This window comes from Salvelinus namaycush, chromosome 7, assembly GCF_016432855.1.
Source record: "Salvelinus namaycush isolate Seneca chromosome 7, SaNama_1.0, whole genome shotgun sequence".
Taxonomy (NCBI): domain Eukaryota; kingdom Metazoa; phylum Chordata; class Actinopteri; order Salmoniformes; family Salmonidae; genus Salvelinus; species Salvelinus namaycush.
Window position 1 is genome coordinate 11,116,186 of NC_052313.1, and position 15,459 is coordinate 11,131,644.

General features: G+C 43.3%; 3 protein-coding genes across 3 annotated transcripts in view; 1 reads left to right on the plus strand and 2 right to left on the minus strand.

Annotated features, from left to right (window-relative positions):
• Window positions 1-991: 991 nt before the first annotated feature.
• On the minus strand, window positions 992-7,085 carry LOC120050953 (eukaryotic translation initiation factor 1A, X-chromosomal-like). Its single transcript, XM_038997496.1, has 7 exons — window positions 6,035-7,085; window positions 5,114-5,197; window positions 4,449-4,552; window positions 4,190-4,240; window positions 2,634-2,715; window positions 2,314-2,405; window positions 992-2,115 (listed from the first exon to the last, which is right to left on the minus strand). The coding sequence occupies exons 1-7, from the start codon at window positions 6,048-6,050 to the stop codon at window positions 2,110-2,112; spliced, it is 435 nt and encodes a 144-aa protein (XP_038853424.1). The 5' UTR covers window positions 6,051-7,085; the 3' UTR covers window positions 992-2,109.
• On the plus strand, window positions 6,648-10,539 carry LOC120050952 (zinc finger protein 763-like). Its single transcript, XM_038997495.1, has 2 exons — window positions 6,648-7,293; window positions 7,946-10,539. Exons 1-2 carry the CDS (start codon window positions 7,006-7,008, stop codon window positions 9,461-9,463), a joined length of 1,806 nt encoding a protein of 601 aa, XP_038853423.1. The 5' UTR covers window positions 6,648-7,005; the 3' UTR covers window positions 9,464-10,539.
• Window positions 10,470-15,459, minus strand: part of LOC120050951 (ribosomal protein S6 kinase alpha-3-like) — a 34,425-nt gene continuing 29,435 nt past the window's right edge. Inside the window, exons 16-22 of the mRNA XM_038997494.1 lie at window positions 15,202-15,291; window positions 14,701-14,859; window positions 14,305-14,466; window positions 13,366-13,442; window positions 13,017-13,134; window positions 12,773-12,913; window positions 10,470-12,667 (exon numbers count right to left, since the gene is read on the minus strand). Coding sequence (XP_038853422.1) covers window positions 12,545-12,667; window positions 12,773-12,913; window positions 13,017-13,134; window positions 13,366-13,442; window positions 14,305-14,466; window positions 14,701-14,859; window positions 15,202-15,291 — 870 coding nt within the window. The 3' untranslated portion in view covers window positions 10,470-12,544. The remainder of the gene's footprint in view (window positions 12,668-12,772; window positions 12,914-13,016; window positions 13,135-13,365; window positions 13,443-14,304; window positions 14,467-14,700; window positions 14,860-15,201; window positions 15,292-15,459) is intronic.

Sequence of the window (15,459 nt, forward strand, 5' to 3'; positions counted from 1 at the left end):
ATCTGCTAACCATGTGTATGTGACCATTAACATCTGCTAACCATGTGTATGTGACCATTAACATCTGCTAACCATGTGTATGTGACCATTAACATCTGCTAACCATGTGTATGTGACCATTAACATCTGCTAACCATGTGTATGTGACCATTAACATCTGCATGTGACCATTAACATCTGCTAACCATGTGAATGTGAACATTAACATCTGCTAACCATGTGTATGTGACCATTAACATCCGCTAACCATGTGTATGTGACCATTAACATCTGCTAACCATGTGTATGTGACCATTAACATCTGCTAACCATGTGTATGTGACCCTTAACATCTGCTAACCATGTGAATGTGACCATTAACATCTGCTAACCATGTGTATGTGACCATTAACATCTGCTAACCATGTGTATGTGACCATTAACATCTGCTAACCATGTGTATGTGACCATTAACATCTGCTAACCATGTGAACGTGACAAATACAATTTGATTTGTCTTATGCAGAACAGCGGCGCCAAATAACAGTTCACACATGCGCGTGTCAGATACTGTATGTTCTAAAGGAACTAACCTATACATGGCCCTGGATATAGAAACAAGACGTCTGCCCTGCTTATAAAGGGTCTGTCTGTTCAGGCTACATTTCAGAAGCAGCGATAATATGAGAAGGAGAGGATAAAATAAGATTACAGGTCACCATCTCCTATTCATTCCTGCGGCATCATCCTCACTCCGACATTGATTTACACACAAACATCACAAATGTAAACACCAATAACATTCGATGCAAAAACAAAAATATCAGTATTGCAACAGCTTTGTATTACTGGAGGCTTCAACGCATAACATTATTAATGCTCACCACCAACAACCCTGTGGATGAGGTTGAGCTGTAGCTCAGTGGTACCACTTAGTGGTTGATACATACAAGCACAGGCTACAGTCTTTCTCAGGGAAGAAAGATGCTGTGTAAAATGTAACATCAAAAAGTCCATGGAATGAAGTTCTTTATTGGAAATCCCTATAAAAAAAATCTGCCTTATTACATCAAGCGCTGTGTATGGTGTTAAAGACACAGTTCAGTGATATTTAGCTAGCCTGGTCCCATTGTGTATGAGCTGCAGCCAACTCCTCTGTAGTTGCCAAGCCTTACATGACATCTTTGGCATGACAGTGAAGGAACAGAGGAATTGGCTCCAGCAGCAACAGACGGGGCCACCAGGCTAGTTAGGAGGTAGCCATTTCCTCTGACAGAACTCAGCAGTCTCTAAACCACAGCCGGGGGGGGGGGGGTGTCACAAAGCAGGAACAGCCAATTAACATTCCTAAATATTCTGAAATAACATGAAATGGACATTGGTTTAATTGACAAATATCCAATTTTCTAGATTATTTTAGGAAATAAATCAAAAAGTAGTAGCTATATCTGAATGTTTTTCAAAGGTGGGCCTAACTTCCTTGAACCGAGTGATGCTTTGTGACACACTCCTCCGGTAGTTGATCAAAACATAAAACCAACAGACAAAATACACATGGGGAAACAAAAGAAAATACAGACTGTTGAAAAACAGGTGGGGATATGTATCCTTCGTTTTGGCATTGATCAATAGAAACAAAACGTTCTCTAACTGCAATATGGCATAATCGGAATACGATATAGAATTAAAGAAACATTCCAAAGGATACAGAGGCATCTTCAGGAGAAATCAGTTTCCCGTAATCAATAAACATATTTAATCCTAACTAATATAAAGAACGTTGCTAACTAGCAAATATGATACAGAACGCAGGACAAAACATAAAATGGTTAATCTTTTTATTGCAAATCTAGAGGTTCTATACTTGTAAGTAAATTCCACTCCACATGAAATCGATATAAATACATTAAAAGGACACCGCAAGAAATTGCGAGCAGCTGCAGTCATGTTATCAATGAGTTAGTGGGAGGGCTGAACGTCCTTGAAGTATGTTGTGTGGGCGGGGTCGTCACTACTTAACACAGCCACAAATGTGGGCAGAGGGTACAGTGATTCCGGTAGAGAAGTATCGAAGTCCTGTGCTGATTTTCAGAGCGGATGGTAAAAATCACACCTTCCCCTAGAAGGTCCTTAGATCTGGAGGATAATGACAGAGGAAAGGAGGTGGGCGAGAGGAGGTGGGTAGGGGGCGAGAGGAGGTGGGTAGGGGGCGAGAGGACAAAAGAGAGGAGGTGGGGAGAGAGATACGGATGGAGGGTCACAAGATGGTTAATCCTGTCATTGCAACAGTTCCAACCTACAGAAAGCAATAAAAGATACTGATTGAACACTTACATCATCAATGTCCTCGTCATCATCTCCGATGTCGTCAAACTGGATGTCTTCATCATCCCCGGGACCGAAAGTATCCGTCTCGTTGATCTTGGCTAAGGGGAGGAGAGAGGAAGAGGAGGAGTCAGAGAGACAACAAGGATGTGCAAACAAAACAACCCATGAATTTAATATCTACAAAAACCAATCATTGGGCCAGCGGTAGTCATCATGGGCTGTCTCAATCATTTCTAGCTTTCTTTCCTTGTCTCTTCTCCTGCATGACCACTCTTCCAATCACATTAGCTGTTTCCGTAGGGAAAGCTCCTCTTCATAGTACTCACCGTGCTCCGGCAATTCTCCGTAGGCCTTCAGACTCCTGGCCTCGTCTGCATTGTACTTCAGGATAACATCAGCTTTGTTGTCCTATAGCGGGAGAAAAAAAACTAAACTCAAACCTGTTTTTAATGATACAGTGACAATAGGGCTGAGCGATATGGCCTAAAAACCATCTTTATTTTCCCCAAACTAGCGTCCGATTTCCGATTTATATATAGATTTTTTACATGTTCTCTGAATAAGCGTTGTTGTACAATTAAAAGGTCAACAAACTGCATTCAAAACAGTTAGCAATAACCTAATGAATTCAGAGAGTGTGTAAGTATACCTAGGCTAAATATAAGCCTTCCACAACCATAAGACCAACTAATAATGTAATTATTTAATCCAAATAGTTTAACCAGCTTTTTTTTGCAATAATTACTGATATGGCTTTCAACTCAGTCTATGAAAATGTCCTTTTGTTACAAATTGAACCAGAACCATGCACATCCCCACTAATACATTTCTTGTAGCAGGCACAATAGAAAATTAACACAGCACAGGATACTGCTGAGGGGAGGAAGGCTCATAATAATGGCTGGGATGGAATGCCATCAAACCCTGGAAACCATGTGTTTGATGCCATTACACTATTTTCGCTCCAGCCATTACCACGAGCACGTTCTCCCCAATGAAGGTCCCACCAACCTCCTGTGTAACACAGGTCTAATAAACAATCTCTCAAGCACAAACCCACATGCTAATGAGTAGTCAGATCATCTTTATATTTCAAGTCTAGCCAACTTGGGATCTATTTACTAGCTAACAAGGTAGAACAGTTGAACTCCTATGAACACACCCCCTTGTCTGCCTCCAACTGTTTGAACAGCATGCTAGCCTGTCCACTTTGTTCAGATGTTGAAATCAAGTAGCCTACCTGGATTAGATGCTTATTTCTCAGAATTAGTTGCCAATTCCTGATATTAATGTGTATTTTTATTCTCATTGCACATTTATAAAACAACTAGATAGCTAGCACAGCCGGTGGCAAAAATTCTGCTACTGGCACGTTGCACAGAAAATGAGCATTTCTTTTCCAGAAACAATGTTCATTGATAGGTCTACTCTCTGTGCGTTTTATGAGTTGAGAGATAAAAAGGTAACATTAGAAAGGTTGAGTTCTCATCTATTACTCAAATAATGTCTCAGTGGCTTTCAGTGTCCATAGGACCCATTCTGTTGGACCAAACCTCAAATGCAAATAGCGAGTTGAAACAGCTTTTTGTCATAGAGGAAGAAGTGATGTTTCATCTGTTGTTGTTGTGAGTGGCAGGGACTTGGTGTATGAGTGGGAATGTACACACAGGCACAGACGGAGCAAAGGAGATAAGACCAAAAAGACAAGTGGACATAAATGCTCATAAAAACTAAATTTGATTCTTGCGATACAGGCATTGTGTGCTAAAAAACACATTTGAATTAATCTAATTAATTCTATATAAATCGCCCAGCCCTAAGTGACAACCAAATGCACAGTCACCCACAACAACAACAGTTGTAAACTTGCCGGTCATCTCACCTGGTAATCTCTCAGGCCCAACAGAATGATATCTGACGTGTTAATCCACACCTGAAAGGAAAACATAAGAATGCTTTTACAAGGACTTAAATCAGATGGACGGATAACAATCTAAAGAATTGGTTAACACACAACTGCAGCCCATGCTGTGTCGCAGTTGACAGTCCATAGTGGGGAGAAAAGAAAAAATAACGTTGAGTCTGCATCATTCAGGGTTTCCCCTTGTGTGTCAATATGATGGCCGTGTGTGTGTTCCTACCTTTTTCCTGAGTTTTCCTCGGATGTGGCAGAGCCGCTTAACGCCATCAAAACACATGGCTTCCAACCTCCCATTACCCAACATCTTAATCACCTGAGCATATTCTACAGGAAAGAGAGAACGACTTAACATACACAACATCACAGGAGTTGGGAACACCTGAGTGTTCTCTACAGCAGAGGGGAGAGGGTTACATTGCTCCCACGGAGTAGGGCCATGTTGATCATTATGCTTGTATACCTTCACCCTCAATACAACGCACGTCTGCTCTAAAAACAGGGCTGCATTTTTATCTGCATTCCAGAAACTTGGGGAAAAGGGAGCTGTACATTCTAGAGCATTGTTAGGAGCATTTGAGTTATTCCACACAGGGGAGAGACTGGCAGTTCTAATTCTAGAACTGGTGTGTGTGCAGGCTTTTGCTCCAGCCAAAGCAGTAACACACCAACTAATCAACCAATCATAGTCTTCAACAAAGACTTGATTCAGCCATGTTGCCATTTGGCTGGCGCAAAAGCCTACACCCACACAAGCCCTGGCAGAGACCCCTACACTCTCCACTCACCCTGCCCGTCCTCCACTCACCCTGCTCGTCCTCCACTCACCCTGCCCGTCCTCCACTCACCCTGCCCGTCCTCCACTCACCCTGCCCGTCCTCCACTCACCCTGCCCGTCCTCTTTGAACACCAGCTCTCTCTTCTCTGACTCGTTCTCATTTTTTCCACGCCGACGATTCTTTCCTCCCTTACCTGGAAAGAACAGAGAGAAAAAAATTAAGTCATGCAGACCACTCACATTTTTGTCATTTAGTAGACACTTTCGCTCAGACTGTATTTAACTACTGTAGCTATGTTCGGTAAAGGTTGAGTTTTCACTATGAAATCGCAGCACCACACCCAATAGCTAACCTATACTGTATTATTATAGTGTTTCAATGTCACCCCCACATCAACAACTTTTATTTTACTAGGCAAGTCAGTTAAGAACAAATTCTTATTTACAATGACGGTCTACTCCGGCCAATGGTACAGCCTGGATTCGAAGCAGGTATTATAGTGACGCCTCTTGCACTGAGACGCAGTGCCTTAGACTGCTGCACCACTCGGGAGTCCAACTACAGGAGGTACATGATGTGTTATAGCAACATTTGAACATGTTTTACAGGAATAGAGCGCAGATATACCATATGGCCAACTACAGTCAGTACGTGAAACCTTCCTGCTAAAATCCTTCAGGCAAATATAGCTAGCTGACTGCGGTTTGAATGGGTTAATTGAGTAAATAACGTTAACTGCCATTAAAATGCCCGTGTTAGCACCGTAAATGGCTAGCAAGCCAAGTTATGTGCGCCCTTAACAGTACAATTTAACGTCAGAACGACAATACAGCGAGCTGGCTGCTCTTAACTTACCTAGTTTGTACGTACCTAGATTTGTGAAAATATATGCTACGAACCTGGTGGTTCCCGTTAGTCATTATGTTAGCTAGCTATTTAACTGTGTCACGTTTTCACTGCGTGTAGAGACTGAAGTAGTCAGAGACTGCGGGACAAGTTCCGGGAATAGACGGCACTTCTAACACTTTACCTTTATTCTTGGGCATATTCTTTACAGCTCAGATCTTCTCTTCGTGCCTGGGTGGCGCTTACTGCTATATGAACAATACTGAGAAAGAAAAACGGGCCAATTTCTCCCGGCACAATTCACGAAAAACCAATTCACCACTTGTGCACCGGTTTACGCATGACATGTCATACAAAATGGTAAAGCTTTATTTACACATGTGAAACAGCAATACACCATGCTAGCTAGTTACTGTCTTCCTTTATCATTTAAGTTTGGGAATGCAACAATATTACACGTTTAAATCAAACACACCAAACCATTACACAAATCATATATTAATTTGAAAATATATTTGTAAATGTACTTACTTGGGAATGGACCACAGACACAGTGGAAACATATGGAACGTATTGACTAATATTTTAACATTTTCATATGCTGGAACTGGGTAAGTGTTTAGAATAATAAAACCTATCGATGAAATATACATTTTATATTTATATTTTATATTATCCATTCGAATAAATATAATATAGCCTAGGTTAAATGCTCGTTCAGTAGAAACACTCCACTACAGTAGGTGGCGATAGAGCACATTTTCTGATAATAAAACAGAAGAAGTAACAACCTGCTAGCTATTTTAGCAATCCATGATAAATTATAACATTTTGGTAGCTGGAAATTATGATTGTGGTTGAATTTACACATATCCATGGATATTTCTGAATTCACCACTGTTCGAACTTCATAGCCAGATAGAGAGAAAGTGGAAAGTCATCGTGCGGATATAAATTAGTTACTCTACACTGTAGATAGCTTAGCCACAGTGCTAACTGCTAGCAGACAGCAATAACAAAGATACTGGTAGTCCGGGTCAGTGTGTGCAAACGCAGCTGTCACACCTCGGCGACGACACAACATTTGTGGCTAAAACGTACATCAAGTTGTGACTCAGTTATATTACAAAATAACTGGCTAAAGAGAAGAACGCAATGGAAATACATAAATGCATTGTTAGAGGATGCGCCAATCAATCGGACACAATTATTCATTACAGTTTACCAGAGGAGCCCCAGAGACGCCAACGGTGGCTGCAGTTTATCAATGGAAGCAACCCGGGAGAGCAAATTCCAGATGTTTCCCGTTTATGTGGCGACCACTTTACAGAAGAGTGCTTCACAAAACTTGATCTCGGTTTCACCACGAGGTTAATATTAAATCTTGACGCAATCCCATCGATTTATTCCACTGATAAAACATCGGCTTATCGGAAACACACCGTGAGTATGATATTCGCGCTATGAGGCTAGCCTACAATTATTATTATTATTTGTACATGTTTTATTAAACTTAATTTAACATTGTGCCAAACTGTTGTTTAGGCTATAGCATCAAAGACAGTAGCATAGGCTATAGGATCATTAATCAAAGACAGTAGACTGAAAAGGTTTTAGTAGAGAAGATGGCGGCGTTATTGCTTCAAACATTTGCCGCCAATTAACTAGTTCATTTCTTGAACTTTTCACTCCACCAACAAAAACATATTTTTAGTTCTTATAGGCTGATCTTGAAAGACGTTATAGCTATCTAAAATTGCCTTCCAGGCCTAGCCTACATTTTATTAAACCAAGTGTAGCCCTGAACTAGTAGTATCTATCTGTGCCCCCAGGAAGCTCTGATTCAAACTCCCATTTAGCAGATATGCAAAGTTTATAATCCGTCCTTTGATCACCAAATATGCATTTTCGCTGACCAACAAACATATTTTGACATTATAAAGCTTTCAGAGCGGGCGAATCTGAGCTTTCTGGGCTTTAGAGGTACATGTACTGTTTCAGCACAACCTTCAACACTATAACTTGAATTGAATAATGTTCTATATAATAATGAATAATGCTTCTAAATGAAACACTACTTGTTCATCTCTCACAGGTGTACGCTGAGAGGGCGAAGGGGACTGGGATGTTGGAAGTAAAAATGGCCGGCATCAAGGAGGAGCCAGTGGACAGGGAGTTGGATTCGCAGATGAATCGCTGGAACAATTCGTTGGGGTCAGTCAACAAGTCGTTTAGTTCCCTCAACAAGTCGTTTAGTTCCCTCAACAAGTCATTTAGTTCCCTCAACAAGTCGTTTAGTTCAATCAAAGAGGAAGATGTTGGGGAGGATGAGAGCATTGCAGAGAGCTATGACCAGATTAGAGTGGTGAAAATAGGAGACTCACACACAGGAGAGAGGAAGGATGAGGGAGGAGAGTATGGGATGGAATACTCACACACTCACCCATATGAAGGAGAGGATGGAGGCTATGATGCCATGGTAACAGAGATTCACAGGAAAGAGAAAATGAATGTGACGGAGAGTGAGGGGGAGGTGGAGGGAGTGTTTGTGATAGAAAACTCAAATCCAGAGGAGGAGGAGGAATGTACAGAATATGTGGTAGGGGAGGAAGAGGTATGGCAGATGGAGGAAGGGGGAGAGAGCAGGACGAAAGAGATGTGGGGGGAAAAGGGGAAACGGAGAAAGCTTCCGGGGCCGCAATGGTGGAGATATGAGCAAGAGAGGAGGAAAACCCAGGAAGACGAATGGAAGATGATTGCAGAGAGGGCGAGGGAGGAAGAGAGGGAGAGACAGAAAGGTCAGACTGTGGAGGGGAAGAAGAGGGTGGCAGGGTTCCGCTGCCCACAGTGCAGCAACACCTTTCAGTCGCGAAGCGAGTTACTGGAGCATAAAACCGGCTGCTGCACTGATGCGAAATATGCCTGCCCAGTGCCACTCTGCCCCCAACGCTACCTATCCAAGGGCTCCCTGAGGACTCACATCTGCTTCCACCATGTGAAGGAGGACAACAAGGAGGAAAAGGACTTGGACGCTATCCGGAAAGCCAGAGGAGCCGGGGAGCATCAGAATAAATACCAACACAGCCATAAGAAGAAATTCTTCTGCCCACTCTGCAACACATACTACAGAAACCAGATAGTCCTCGACAAGCACTCTCGTACTCACACCAGTTTCCACAAAGTAATGTTGTGTTGCTCCTTCTGCTCTGTGGAGATGCTGAATAAATCCACAATGAAAAAGCACTACAACAAGGAACACCCAGGCAGGGTCCCGCGCTGTGAGATGTGTGAAAGAAACTTCTCCTCGATCGACAACTTTCTAACACATCAGGTTAGACACGTGGCCGTGACTCCTTACTACTGCTATGAGTGCCGCATCTACCAGCAAACCCAGAGGGGCCTCACTGTCCACCTGAAAAACCACGCTCTCAGACGCAACCAGAAGCAGCTGGACCGGCAGTCTGGGAAACTCAACAAACCTGACAATACAGGGAATCATAGTACAGCCCCTCTGAAGAAAAGCCCCTCCCCTCTACCAAACAACCCTGCACATCTACAAGATAACCACGCCCATCTACAAGAGATCAAAGAAGAAGAATTTATAACCAAATAAATAGAATCTCAATCTCGTTGTGTGTTTTTAACCCCTCCCCTTTGTCCCATAACCATGTCCCTCCTCTGACATGAAAAACTGACTTGGGATATTAGTGAATATTTCTGTACAGGAGAACACTGAGACTGGAATCAAATCATCCAACTAAAGAACAGCTACTACTTGGTTGTTACAGTAAATTCATTCTGAAGCTGTTTGCTTTATCGATACAGATGGAATGGAAGAAATGACCTGCAAGCTAACTGTCATTTAGAGAGAGAGTTTAGGTTTGTAAGATGGGATTCTTATTGGATATCAGATTGAAGCTCACTTGTACAGTATTTGTTTGTCACTTTCACCTTGAAGGCCATGAGTCTTCAAAGCGTTGTAAGCCCTTTATAAGCCCCATAATATCCTACATGATATGTATTTAGCTGTCATTCATTATAGAGAATTTCAGTTGAATCTTTTGTATTGTCCTTTTATCAATTTAGATTTAGAGAATTGTCTTACACAACATTAGCTGTAAGTAGCTTTATGTAAAATGTGATAGTCGCAAATGTAATGAAGTGTTTCTGAATGAACATTTGGGTTTGTATTTGTTTGTAGAGTATATTACTAGCCCGTACATGATCCTATGAGGTTTACATCTTTGTTGTGGTTCTGCACCTTCCTCTTCATCAGCACTTGTTTATTTCCTACAGTACTCCAGGGTCAGTAGTACAGCACTATGGGTAGGGTTAGAGGGTGCATCGTACCCATGGAAATGTGTTGTATAGAACATGTTACTTTGTAAAAACATGGATTGTCTTTCATGTAGAATAAGGAATAGTGCCAACTCTAGTACATTTCTATCTATGCCAGATGTATACATTAGGAACTCTCTGGGCCAATGGAAAGAAGAGAGAACTCTCTCTGGGCCAATCGGAAGCCAAGTGAACTTTCTCTGCCCAATAGAGATTAGACCGGAACGCCACTGTAGCCCTGTCATCCAGGAGCCTTTTGATGTCGACTGGTTCCATTACAGAACATCTTTGATGCATTGTTCTCTATGCTGTTGACTGTATGTTGTCTGAATTAAAAGCCTTTCTGTAGTATTTACTGGTCAGTGAAAAACACAGTTGTATACTGAAGGTATTTTTATTATGTTCAATACAAAGTCCTACTGTGACTCCACTGAGATACAAAACCAGAGAGAGGAGACAGCAGCAGGGGTGGAGGAAGGGACACTATCTCCACTGGAGAGGGGTGGAGGAAGGGACACTATCTCCACTGGAGAGGGGTGGAGGAAGGGACACTATCTCCACTGGAGAGGGGCAGAGGAAGGAGAGGGCAACACGAAGAGAGAAAAAAGGCATCTCATCTACTCTCAAACCAGAAGGGGAAAAAAACATACAGACATCTCAAACACACAAGCTTACAGCTCTGCTACCAGTCAAGCAGAACCTGAAAGACTGTGTTACAACACATCTAGAAGAGCTGAGGGAGAGCGATCGAATAGGTAGGAGTTGTCCACCGATCCAGGATCAGCTCATTAATTCAATAATACTGCTACAAGTCATTGATACTGTAGCTACATATTTTTTCATTCAATTAGACAGACAGTGCTTTAAAGGGATTGACCAGAAGTCAGCAGGTGCCAGCTGGCCCATACAGTAAAATACTGGATTACCTCCACAACTGTCATGACATTCCAGACGGCAGGTTGAAAGGGTTCAATTCAGCATAAAATATCATGTTCCTTTTATCCACACATTTCTATATCCATGGACCTCTCCCACCCCACCTGTGTGCTTACATGACATAGTTAATGGACTTATACAATGCATGGTATTTAATCTCCAGACTGGCCCACCAAAGCCATGATTGGACCTCAGTCCCGTCACTCTGGATGTTGTGGCTGACTGGGAGGAGCTTGTCTCTACATAGGGGGCAGTGTCAGTGGAGCTCTACCTGCTCTCCCTCTGATGACATCACTAGTTTTGTCTCTGTCTGATGGCTCAGTCACAGAAGAGGCTACCACAGAGTTTCTAAACCCAGAGATGCAACATCGTTAGACATCTGTGAACGCTTGCGAAACAGACCAAGCTGGCCAGGCTTTGGGGGTTGTGAAGTCAATGAGAGAAGTAAAACATTCTTCCTTAGTTGTTCATTTTCTCAAAATCTAAATCCACAACCTAGAATTGATCCAATTTCTTAAGTAGTTGAACATGTTATTACTCCAACCCCGTGAAAGTGACAAACGGATTTCATTTTCGTCAACAAAAAAAAACATGTAAGGAATGAGTTTTGATTTGACAGCCTGCACATGTGCAGTTTGGCACGAGACGACCGTTAGACCCGATGACGTGTTTCTACGCATGAGCTTAGCTAGCCAACGTCGCCATAACATTGCCGAAAAGTGTGGTCTGGGATTTCTATTGGCGAAGCCGTTTTAGCCTATCTTCATATTGTACTGTCTTTGAGGCTACTCAGGTTTATACACAGAGCTACATTATACAGTTCATCATCATTTTAATATGGGTCTTAAATGCATAATGCAGGTATCTCAAATGTTCCCAGAAGTACAGGCATCTACATACAGCACATTCATGTTCCTGACACCTGTCTCTTGAGTCTAGAGGCAACACGAATTGTCCAAAGCAAAGACTGGAGAGACGCTACAATGTGGTCACCATCAGCCCTGGTCCAACAGAGCTATAGGCTGTAGTTCCAGCCCTGGTCCAACAGAGCTATAGGCTGTAGTTCCAGCCCTGGTCCAACAGAGCTATAGGCTGTAGTTCCAGCCCTGATCCCACAGAGCTATAGGCTGTAGTTCTAGCCCTGATCCCACAGAGCTATAGGCTGTAGTTCTAGCCCTGGTACAACAGAGCTATAGGCTGTAGTTCCAGCCCTGATCCCACAGAGCTATAGGCTGTAGTTCCAGCCCTGGTACAACAGAGCTATAGGCTGTAGTTCCAGCCCTGGTCTAGTTAATAACTGAGCAGGGTCAGGGGGGGTCCCAGGTGCATCAGAGTTCTGTCCAGGTCATCTGAGGAACCAGGTCTGTCTGTCTGAGCAGAGCTCCAGCAGGGTTATAAGTCTGAGGTGAAATGTTAACGGTCAGAGGGCAGTGGAGGTGAGTTTCTTCACCCCCCTCCGTTGGGCTAGAGTGGAACATCCCACGGGGTCCAGCACAGGTGGAACGTTCCTGTTGAGGGCAGAGTAGGTGGCTGCCATGGCGCTCTGCACAAACCAAAACAAACGAGATAATAAAAAATGGCAACTCACACTTTATACACAATAAAATATACTGAGATGTTAAAACAGGACATTTAGAGTGTCTGTTACCTTGACCAGGTGTGGCGCGTCCTGTCTGGTCAGTGTGAACTTGGGCAGGTGGTCTCGGTGTGTGACCCAGGGATGACACAACACCTGGCCGGCTGTCAAACGCTGGTGGGGGTCCACGTGTAACATCTTAGACACCAGCTCCTGAATGTCAGAGGTCAAAAACACATTACAACATTATCATCCATTGAATATGTGTTTGAATGTTGGTAACATTCCCTTGGCTTCGGTGTGAGTGTGTGTGTACCTTGGCCTCTGCTGAGACAGAGTTCCAGTATCCTCCGGTCAGAGAGAACTTCCCGCTGCCGATCCGAGCCAGGATCTCCTCTGGTGTGTCCTCTGGACCGTTGGCAAACGGAGTGAACCTGGAGAGAGGAGAGAGGAGGGAGAAGAGAGAAGGGTAAACAATTGCAAATACACAAACAACCATACCAGAAGGTTAGTCCAGGGAAACATTCGCACAACACACACACACACACACACACACGCGCACGCACGCACGCACGCACACACAACACACACACACACACCGCACGCACGCACGCACGCACGCACACAACACACGCACGCACACACACACACACACACAGCCTTACCCTGTGAGCATAGTGTAGAGTAGGACTCCTAGACTCCAGATGTCACAGGCAGCATCATAACCCTGCTTCTTCAACACCTAGACAACACACACCCACATACTGTATGGTCAGTGGATGAGAGGGTACATGTAGAGAATATCAGCGGTTAAGAGAGAAAGAGAAGAAAAGACTAGTTTGAAAGAGAGAATTGTCGGAACGAAGAGGAAAGAGAGAGAGAGAGTGAGTGTGACAGAGAGGGAGAGAGAGACATATATAGAGAGAGATAGAGAGACAGAGAGAGAGCGATAGAGACAGAGAAAGAGACTATATTACATAATATGACATTTGAAATGTCTTTATTATTTGGAACTTCTGTGAGTATAATGTTTACTGTTGTCATGCCCTGACCTTAGTGAGCCTTTTTATGTCTCTATTTTGGTTTTGGTCAGGGTGTGATTTGGGTGGGCATTCTATGTTCTTTCTTTCTAGGTTTTGTATTTCTTTGTTTCTGGCCGAGTGTGGTTCCCAATCAGAGGCAGCTGTCTATCGTTGTCTCTGATTGGGGATCATACTTAGGCAGCCCTTTCCCTCCTTCTGTGTGGGATCTTGTTCTGTGTTTGTGTGCAGGGAGTTTGCACGACGAAGCTGTTCGGTCGTTGTATTCTTTATTGTTTTGTCCTGTTTTAGTTTCACTTCGTTAATAAAATATGTGGAACTCAAAGAACGCTGCGCCTTGGTCTCATCCTTCTGACGACACCCGTTACAACTGTACATTTTTTATTGTTTATTTCACTTTTGTTTATTATCTACTTCACTTGCTTTTGCAATGTAAACATATGTTTCCCATGCCAATAAAGCCCTTAAATTGAATTGAGAGCGAGAGATTGAGACAGAGAGAGAGAGAGAAAGTGGGAGAGAGAGAAAGAGAGAGAGAGACAGAGTGCGTGGCATGGTGCCTACCTCTGGAGCTACAAAGTTAGCTGTGTAGCACGGCGTCATCAGCAGGCCGTTCTCAGCTCTCAGCTGCTTGGCAAAACCAAAGTCACAGATCCTGATGGACTCAGCGTTCCCACTCTCATCCACATACAGGATATTACTGGGCTTCAGGTCCCTGTGCACCACCTGGCAATCAATCAACCAATCAGTCAATTCATCAATCAATCAATCACACACATCAACACATTGAAAGACAACTAGGTTACCTGGTATGCTGTAAAACATAATAATAATAAAAAGACAAGTAGGATCAAAGGGTTATAACTTGATATGCCTTCCTACTGAAGAGTCCTTTAAAACACACACACACACACACACACACACACACACACACACACACACACACACACACACACTTACCCCCTGTATGTGTAGGTACTCAACAGTCTTGGTGATGGTGTATAGGACAGCGCTAGCTTCTCTCTCTGAGAAGAACTTCTGTCTCAGTATTTTATCCAGCAGCTCTCCTCCCTTCATCAGCTCTGTGACCAGATACACTGTCCTGCCGTCATCAAACACCTACAGCAGAGACAGCAGGGTTATACCGGTGCAATAGTGTGTGTGTGTGTTTTTGTTTAACTATCCTCGTGGGCACCAGAATTCCTCACAAGGATAGTAAAACAAAAAACATTCGGACAAGTGGGGACATTTCGCCGGTCCCCACGAGGAAAAATGCTATTTTAGGCTGAGGGGTCAGGTTTAGGGTTAGGGTTAGGTTACGGGTTAGGTTACGGTTAGGTATAGTTATAGGGTTAGGGAGTTAGGGTTAAGGTTAGTTTTATGGCTAGGTTAGGGTTAGGGAATCAATTCTTTGGTCCCCCCACAAGGATATCAATACAAAACTGTGTGTGTGTGACTCACGTCCTTTAGTGTGATGACGTTGGGATGTTGTCCGTATCTCATTAGGATCTCCACCTCCTCTGTTGGGTCTCTGTTGGCCTTACTGATAATCTACATCACACACAGAGACACACACACACACAGACAGACAGACAGACACACACACAGACGCACACACAGACACAGACACAGACACAGACACACACACACACACACACACACACACACACACACACACACACACACACACACACACACACACACAGACACACAGAGACA